Source organism: Tachysurus vachellii, chromosome 13, assembly GCF_030014155.1.
Source record: "Tachysurus vachellii isolate PV-2020 chromosome 13, HZAU_Pvac_v1, whole genome shotgun sequence".
NCBI lineage: Eukaryota > Metazoa > Chordata > Actinopteri > Siluriformes > Bagridae > Tachysurus > Tachysurus vachellii.
Genome location: NC_083472.1, coordinates 8728359 through 8737914, shown reverse-complemented (window position 1 = coordinate 8737914; position 9556 = coordinate 8728359). Strand labels below are relative to the sequence as shown.

The 9556-nt window shown below is 37.1% G+C and overlaps 1 protein-coding gene across 1 annotated transcript; it reads right to left on the bottom strand.

Annotated features, from left to right (window-relative positions):
- Nucleotides 1-18: 18 nt before the first annotated feature.
- Nucleotides 19-8774, bottom strand: stard15 (StAR-related lipid transfer (START) domain containing 15). The gene is made up of 6 exons (XM_060885770.1): nt 8246-8774; nt 5798-5945; nt 5093-5196; nt 4508-4625; nt 2836-2888; nt 19-1875 (listed from the first exon to the last, which is right to left on the bottom strand). The coding sequence occupies exons 1-6, from the start codon at nt 8390-8392 to the stop codon at nt 1657-1659; spliced, it is 789 nt and encodes a 262-aa protein (XP_060741753.1). The 5' UTR covers nt 8393-8774; the 3' UTR covers nt 19-1656.
- Between the last annotated feature and the right edge of the window lie 782 nt (nt 8775-9556).

Here is a 9556-nt window from a genome sequence, read left to right as displayed (position 1 = left end):
AGTAGCCGTATATCAAACTAGACAAAATGACACATTTATTTCCTCCTGTCAAAAGGCCACCACAGTAAATGTGTTTGGAGTAGAATATTCAGGAGCAAACAAATGATATGCAGTCAGTAGTAAGTAGTTATATTCTTTGGTTAAACTGACAATCACACAAACACATAGCTTAAACTATCATTTGAAAATGTACCTTGTATAAATGTGTACAAATCCGTCCACAAATTTGACTAATTTGTTTGAATGTTAACAATGAAAAGCACTGCATTACAACACAGTCATAGGAAATACATATTATTTAAGAAAATAGAACTTCTGAAAATAGGATGTAATGAAATTCATAAATGCTGTAAAAGTAAAAGGAGCGTGTTGTGAGAAACCAGAGAGGTTTAACTTGTGCAGTTTCCGTCCCTGCAGAACAATCTGACTGGTGCAGGCAGGAACTGCTCCAAATGGGAAGCAGGAAGTGTCCGAGACAATGGAGAGTTTGAGGAGTGGTGACCAGCTGTAGGCTTTTGGATGGAAAAGAGTGGAGGCAGGCACAGACCTCTCTTTCTTGCCAAATGGAGGAGAAAAGAAAAGCAAATTCTCTTTGTGTCACTTCACACTCATTTCAAAGTACCAGAAAGTCTCAAAAACATTCCTTCTCATGCTTTGTCACTGAAAGTGATTAAAAGTAGTTTCCTCCCCAAGACGCTTAAAGTCTGAATCAGACTGCAAGACTAGCTCAAAACAGTACAACAACTTACCAAAGGCTCAGCCAGAAAATGGATATAAATGGTACATGCAAATAAATAAAAAATATCTAAGCATGCTTGACAATTGATGCCAGAGCCTTATAGAAAGCATGCATGCTCCAATCTACTATGAGAATAACACAGAACAAATACATGGATGCATAAATCATTCTCAAAGTACAAGATAAAGATATTTATTCATAAATGAATATGTAAAAGTGACCAGAGAGATAGAAACACACAATGTATATTTGAGAAAGGCAGACAGCACTGTTTTTTTGTTGTTGTTTTTTTAAACAAATCCTGAGATCTTATTGATGCATAGGTAAAGATATTGAAGTGAAAATCCCTGTAGCCAGCCACAGAGCTCTGGAGAACTCTCACTTCTCACAGGTAGGTTGCCCTGGAAATGAGACTGTAAATGTGCAGATAAAACTGACAAATGAAACTGGACATTTGATTTACAGTCACTGAGTTGAGAAAGAACAGGAGAAAAAAGACTTGAGTTGAAACCATAAAATACACTACAAAACCAGTGCTCACTCACAGAAGAAGTGACTGAAAAACATTGCAACTGCAGCCAAAAAGAATTAAAATGTAACTTGAGTAATGTGCCAATTTCTTTGTTTTCATGTTTAAGTGAGCTCATTTAGAATAAAATCCTCAAACTTGTATTAATGATATGTGCAATTCTAATAAATTAAGATTGGTAGTGCAAACAATCATGATCATTAATATGTCAAAACCTTGAAAGGAGCACCATTATGGTCATCAGCAGTGCATAGCAAAGCATGCATAAGATGCAGCTGAAAACAGGTAATTCATACTCTGCAGAACTACTGATGTAAATCAATGTGCACTGACTTCCTCACACTCCCACACATACATGCACACTCATGAAAAAGCAAAGTCTGGGGGTTTAGGTTTCCTCATCTTCGCTGTGGTTTTGGATCTTATCTTCATTCAAGCCGCTCTCATCGATGTTCTCAAGGGAATCTGCTCTCTGGACAGTGAGCTCTGAAACACTCATGCATGGTAGTGTGTTCTGCTCGGGGTACATCCACGGCTTCAGATTAGGGTTGTGTTTCCGTTTCCACTCAGGGTACTTCAGACACGCCTTGTAGATCTTCCTCATGGCCTGTGGAGCACCAAACATGTTTGTTATTCAAAGACATACTGGCAAAGTTTTATATTTTATATTTTTTCAAAAAGTGCAAATCAGTTTTTTTGTATGGACTTTAATAAAAAGAAAGTGAACAGAAACAAGGCTATATTGATGCATACCTACTACATCATTGTTATTTTTTCAAAATGTTTCACACCAATTGTTATATGAAGATGAGCTAGAGGTATAAAATTCTTAGTGTATACTGAACAGTCATTGATAGCTTTTTAAGGAATATTATGTTTTATTTTTCTGGAGTCTAACACCATTAATTGTTCTTTATATCCACTTTACATTAAGCAAACTTAAATTCCTATAAGCTTTCCTACATTAATCTCACCCTTGTAATATTAAGTGAGACTTTTTACATTTTGTTCATAAATCTTTTATGGTATTGTTTTTAGGTGTCACAAAAGGTGTGTCAGGGTTACAGTAGCAAAAGAGGCTACTGAGAACAATGAACCATTAGTATTTTTTTTACTTTTAGTTTTTTTTATTTTAAGTAAAAATTCAATGTAATGTAAATTATGTAAGCGCATTTAAGGATTTTTTTGATCCTTTCATTTCACACTTCTAATATTACACTTATAGTAATGTAATATTACAATTATAGTTTGCAAAACTTGTTTATGTGTGTGTGTGTCTGTGCGTGTGTATGTGCGGTATATCTTCCTCATTTAATTTAAAATGCCTACAAGCACCATTTGCAATTTTACTTAAAATTGGATTACAAATTGAATTACAGGCTTTACATGAATCAGTGACAAAACTGAACAATAACAGTGATGTGATTGTGGTTTGTGGCCAGCAGATGACAGCAAAGGACCATAGAGACTTCTATAGAAACCGTACTGTTTATTTATCTCTTCATACTTAAAGAACTGTTGTTTATAAGTTTCAGTTTTATGTTAATCAGAATCACAGTAGTCTTACCTTTGGTCCCACAAATTGAGAGACTCTATTCACTACCCATTTAGGTAAGGAACCTGGAAGTGTAAACAAAAATAAATCTCTATATAGATATATACTGATATATTTTAGACAATACAACAATTCAAATTATGCTGTCTAGTTACCCTGACATATAACGAGGACCTTTTTACAAAAGTATTGGATTGCGTGTGAAGGCTGGATTTGACAACAGAAAGTTGTCTATGGTAGAAAAGCAAGGCATTTTAAAAGTGAGAAAGAAGGAAAATAAATCAACCAGCGCCATTGCATTGACCAATACAACAATTCGTCCTGAAAAAGCCAGATATTAATCAGGTCAATGAAAAAAACAGCAGCAGTTGTTGAAAGAAATACTGTGAAAGCTGTGAAGAAAACCCCCCAAAAAAAACAGTGACATCACCAACAACTCCACAGGGAAGGGCTGAAGATTTCACGATCAACCTTTCAAATAAAATTCTAAAGGACATACCACATGATGTAAGCCATTTATCAGCAGTAAGAACCTAAAAACCAGATTGGAATTCACAAAATAAAAAAAATAAAAAATCCAGATGAGCCACAAAATTTTTGAAACCAAGATCAAAAAAGATTAAGGGGAAGCTTGGGCATGCATTGCTGCTTCATTAATGGGTTTGGCAATCTTTATTGGTGATTCAACTCATGAGGGTAGCAACAGAATTAATTCAGAAGTCAATAGAACCATTCAGTCTGCCAATTTGCAGAAAAATGCATCCAGTCAAATTAGGAGGAACTTCGTTATGTAGCATGACAATGATCAAAACCAAAGTCAACACAAAATTGGGCAAAAGAAAGGTTTCAATCACCAGACCTTAATGAGCATGCAAAGGAGAACATCAACTGAGAGAAGCTGTGCTACAAGCCTGGAAAAGCATCACAAAAGAAGAATGCAACAGTTTGGTGATGTCAATAGGTCACCAGCTTGATGCAGTCGTTGTAAGCAAGGTGTAAGGACTCTGCCCGGACTCTGGCCACGTGCATCTGTTTACATTTCTCGTCACGTGTCTGCCCCGCCTTTGTCTGCTCCTCCCTGTCGTCACACCTGATCCTTATTGTGTCATTGTCTTTTTGTATTTAACTGTGCCGCGTTGCCTCGTGCAGCGCGGCATCTACTGTGGTTATGTCCTGTTTCTAGCCTGCATCCTGTTTCGTGTTTTCTGTTATTAAACCCTGTTTATTTATGCTATCCTGCGTTTGGGTCCGCTTCTGTTCCGTGTCATTACACAAGGGATATGCCACCAAATTTCAAGTAAAAATTGGGTGGACTGCCACCAAATGTTCGCAACTGGTTAAGTTGTTTCAAATAAGATCCATTGTCTCTCATCTTTTGGGTTGAATCACAAATGCCCATGGTATGTAGCAAAAATGAAATGATTGCTGTTCCAATACTTTTGGAGGGGCAGTGTATTCCTTGGTACATAAAACACTATTTATACAATTTTAGCTGTATTATGTAAGCTGTACAAGTGACAATGTACAGCACCTAGACAGAGTATGTAATGCATTTATAGTTTAGTTTCATTCATTTAAATGAATGACATTTAAAAAAAATACAACTTCTCTGTATTGTTACTGGAAATGCTTCACATTTACAGTTTGAAATACAGGTAGAAGCACATGAAAAACAAACACTCACCTCTCGGATCTACTTGTGTTAAGTAGTAAAGTGTGCAGCAGTTTGCTCCATTAGACTGGATCAAGTATCCCGTGAGTAAAGACACTGCTCTGACAAAGTCTTTCTTTGGTGGGTATTGCTGAAATAAAGAAAATAAAAAATTAAATATCTTCTTTCCCTTGGAATTGAATAGAATAGAAATGTCTATTCAAAAATAAAAAATAAAAACTGACTGTTGCTCATCAATATAAAAATAACAATTACACCAACAAAGATTATGCAAAACATGTTTAATTTAAACATAATTCATTAGTGTAACAATTTTGTCCAAGGTCACAAAGAAAATTTTCCCAGGACACAAGACAGGTAATTATTCATTAAGACGCAGGGATTAGATCACCCGTCTATTTACTCAATAGCTCAGACTTTTCCCACAGGTCAGATATTCTGTTTCAGTCTAGGCCAGTTTCTGCTCTAGGCCGGGACAGCTGTTCTACATGCCAGCTTACACAATACACAGTACTATCTTTGGATTTCCCAAAACCACTTGTAAAGCAGGAACATCTGTACTGCTCCCAGACTAGACAGGATCACATGCAGACATACCGGGTGTTTGACTGAGTAGTTGATTATCAAGTAGTCATTTCCAAGAGGGAGCCATGAACGCATGGTGACAAAATCCCTGTTCTTCAGTGGACTCGGGCATTTCCCTTTAAACAGAAAAGACATGATTTAATGTTATACTAAATGTCAAGTAAGATCAAGTGTCCTGCAGAATTAGTCTTTAAAATGAATTAGAGAGTCAACTGCATTATTTGACCCTAAAACCACCTATATCTTAATTATATCATACATATACAACAATTAAAAAAGGTTACAATTAATTATGCTATATCATGCTGTGTGGTACGTTTTCTATATAAATTTATATTTATAAATCTTTGCTGAAATAATGTAGAGCTAGGTTACCGATTCTAACTCAAACACTATTTTATATTTATCTGCAATTGAAATGTGTACTTTTTATACAGTGGAAATCAGATAAAGCTCAACTGAGTTATAGCAAGCACTCCCGAGAATACTTCAGCCATTAAACTGTCTGTTGGTACTATTTTCAAATGAATTACAGAGTTATGTGTTACTACAAACTCTGCAGTGTATTCAAAGTGCACAATTTGTATTCCTTTCCTTTAAGGCCAGGATAAGATGTTAATCTAAGTTGTGAATGTTTTATTAAGCCCCTGAGCAGACAAATACAAAATAGGAATAAACAGAGGAGTAAAGAGGAAAGCAAATTCGGTGGTGACTCACAGGAATAATATCCTACATCTGCATTGACCGTCAGCCTTGCAATATCAAATGTGTCAATCATGTTGGTGTCCCATTTCTTCCGGTAGCTTGTGTCATGCAAGACATCATACAGCGTTTCTGCACTGACATCCTTGCACAAAATACTCATCTAGAAAGAAGAATTGTTTTCAGAGTTTTGCATAAAGATTTTTCTGTATTTGCTGTTTTTTGCTTTCCCTCTTTTGAATGTAAGTGTTGAATTTAAGCCACACATCTGTAATGGTTAACAAATCATGCCAATAAATTGCAGCTTTCCAGAGACCCATGTTATAGTATAAATTAGTGACACCAAGGGGCAAGATCTTGAATATGTTGGGACATAGTTGGTCTGAGAGCATTAATAACTAATTTGAGCCAACGAAACCTATCTAGTCTAAACTCACGTCTATTGTTCCTTAACTCAGTTTCTGAAGGTCTGTCAGTCATGTAAGACTTTAAGAGCGTTGAGAGCAATGTGATCAGATATTTCATGTGCCTGGAAAGCAAGTAACCATGTAACCCAATCGACTCTACCCCTAACATCAGGTAAATAATTCATTCAACACCCCCTCTCGAACCCTAGTGTGAACAGGCCCTCCCCATTTCCACTGGCTTCCACAACAAGCTCTATTTGCTGTCTATGAATGAAATGTCGTCAAAGCCTTCAGTATCTCAATTATTCATGGTGAGGAGCACTTCAGTGCTCCGGAAAGTCAAATGAATTATTAAGAGGGATCTGTCATCTTTTAATTTTTCCTTCCTTTTATGGCTGTACTCTCAGTCCATTCGAAAGCTGCCACATTGCCTGTGACTCTCCCAGGGCTGACTGCCATAGTCACAGAGGTCAGCAGCCAAGCAAGTCCAAAAAAAGTCTGACTTGGGTAAACCAGCAGGATGGAATCAAGTTTCCTCATTCGAGCCTGCTGTTACCACGGTTTTCCACTCTTAATTTTTCAGAGAGTCTCATGGGTGCAGCCTGGCTCTGTGAGATGATCCTTTCATCTGTGATAATGTGGCACAAGCTAAATCAGTCAAGTCTGACCTGTTTGCAAATGTATACATTGAACTTTGTTTTACCATTGTTAATAGACCATGGGTATATTTGTGTTTGTTTGTCTTCTTTTGGGTAGGGAACCATTTTGTATCACAGCTGAGATAATATAAAATCCCAAAGCAGAAAGACGGGACATTCAAAAAGGTTAATGATAGTGTGTCTGACAATCCCATTATCTCGCCTGACAATCTCATTAACTTTCCATCTTATCATTCTGACACAGGATACAGTTCTTATCCTGGAGCACCAAGCACAGCCTATATTTGCTTTCATCAGTTGAAATGTAATGACTTTCAACAAAGGAAAAAGATTTTAAGTTTAGGATGAAATTAGGGTATGCAAATCAAATGACAGTTCATTTAAACTATCATAATCAATTGTCTTTAACACTGTAGGGGAAAATGAATACATGCCCTACTGCATGCAGAATTAAGCTATTGTCAATTATAGCATTGGTTTATCTTTGCATCTCAAGCAAAGCACTTTATCGTTTCAGTGCACACCCATGTTCTTATCAATTTTCTTGCATATAAACACCCATCACTGTCTTGCCGCTGATTAATTGTAATGATTCAGAACTCAACCAGCTACTGTTTTATCCATAGTCTCTAAAATGTGATGACTATTCTCTCCCTTAAGGAGTCACTTCCTGCATTTCTTGATATATCCCACAGCCAAGTACTCAGATTTATGTGATGAACTCATTGGATCCCTATTTGATTAGGAAATGGTCAGAAAACCTGAAGCTTAGGAGAACCATATCCTGGGAACTATGGTTCTCTTTTCTCTATAGATGGCAAAATCTGAGGAAATTAGATCCAATTATCATGGTTAAACAAAATCTGTAGTGCATTCAAACTATGGTGGCGTGTGATGTGAGAAGATTACATACTGTAGATAAACAGTTTGATGGCAACTACAGAGATGCAACTATGAGTTCTTTCATTACAGAAAAGGTAGAATTATTGTAAGATAATGACGTCACTACTAGTGCATGCTTACAAACAATCAAATCAATATTTGCCTTATAGTTAAATTCATCTTGCTTCACTTTAGGGAAGACATACATGAGATCTGTGTAGCACAATAAGGAACAATAAGGTTTTATTTTATTGAGCTTCCTTGGGTCTATCACCCTTTTCTTTTGTATACGAAAATGCTAATAATTAAGGGTATATTTGAAAGATTTTGATACACTGTAGAATATTTCTGCTCATGATCTAACACGCCGAAAAGCTAAATATTAACCAAACAGTTGATATGAAACATGTTTTACGCAATACAGTATATAGGATACACGATATCCCTCGTGTAGGTTTGGTGACTCCGCAATGCAGCGCATGTAGGTTACCCAGAATCCCCTGCGCAGCACTTGCCTTAAGTTTTTGCACTGTTTTGGTCTCCTCGTCTCTGCACCACACCGACACGCCAGACTTGTTGTAACGCTGTATCCAGCACTCATGGCTTTCGCACTGCTCCTTGAAAGACGCGAAATCTGCGTCGTCCGGAATTTGCACAGGCATCCTGCCTTAAAGATTAGCGCTTCCCCAGAAACAGCTCCGTCTCAGCACGCGTGTCGTGTGCAGGCTAATAAATAAGACCCTGGTTAATTCCTTGCTGCTTCCGCACGAGTGGAAAGGTATAAGAACGACGTGTTTTAAGCTGATTTATTTAACGCTGAGACGAGATGAAAGAGGGTCAGCAGGTGTGATAACACAGAGCAGGTGCGGTTCAGCATCCGCGCTGCTCTCTATACAAGCGGGCGGCGTTTTAAAGGGGCGGCATCGCGTTACCCTGCAGCCCGCTCTTTACACGTGGGTCATCCTTTATGGATTCATTTATTCAGACCAAGTATCGGGTGTCACGTCTGTCAATTCAAAGACATTTCTCTTCCGTGAATGTTTTTGTTTCGCTTTAGCGCGGAACTGTGGTCTGTCTGTGCCAGATATGAGCCAAGTGTGACGTAATTTCTGCACACAATGCCTCTTTGCCAATAGATCATAATCCTCTAAAGTGCTTTCCTATAGATCATAATCAGAATCCTCTGACTCTGAGCCTCAGAATCAGGTTTATTGACACACACAAGGAATTTGGTTCCAGCTGTTTGTGACTCTCAAAAGTACAGACATAAATAACACTATACTATACGTTTAGCTTAGACTAGACAAAACAAAACAGACAAGACAAAACAGACAATACAAGACAAAACAGACAATACGACAACACAGATTATACAAGTGAAGACAAAACAGACTATACAAGACAAAACAAACAAGACCAAACAGACTATACAAGACAAGACAAACCAGACAAGACAAAAAAAGACTATACAAGACAAAACAGACAATAAAAGACAAGACAAAACAGACTATACAAGACAAAAGACAAGACACAACAAAACAGACTACAAGACAAAACAGACTACAAGACAAAACAGACTATACAAGACAAGACAGACAAAAACTAAACTTAAATGAAAAATAAAGTGACTAAGAGACAGTCTAAAGTGCTTTCCTATAAATCATAATGCTAAGTCTTTTCTTGTCTTGCACATTAATATGGAAATGCATTTTTGTACTCAGTGTTTTATTCTGCAATAAAATCGAAGGGTTTAGGTTTATATTTTAGTGTTTAGATTTTGATCCTGAGCTCAGATTGTGGGATTTGTGGGATTTGGCATGTTCTCC

Excerpts from the sequence above, each read along its gene's own strand:
- stard15 (XM_060885770.1), bottom strand. The coding sequence starts at position 8,392 with ATGCCTGTGCAAATTCCGGACGACGCAGATTTCGCGTCTTTCAAGGAG. Across the intron at positions 5,197-5,797 it reads AGATGTAGGATATTATTCCT|GGAAATGCCCGAGTCCACTG; the intron begins GTGAGTCACCAC and ends TTCTGTTTAAAG. Across the intron at positions 2,889-4,507 it reads AACACAAGTAGATCCGAGAG|GTTCCTTACCTAAATGGGTA; the intron begins GTGAGTGTTTGT and ends TTACACTTCCAG.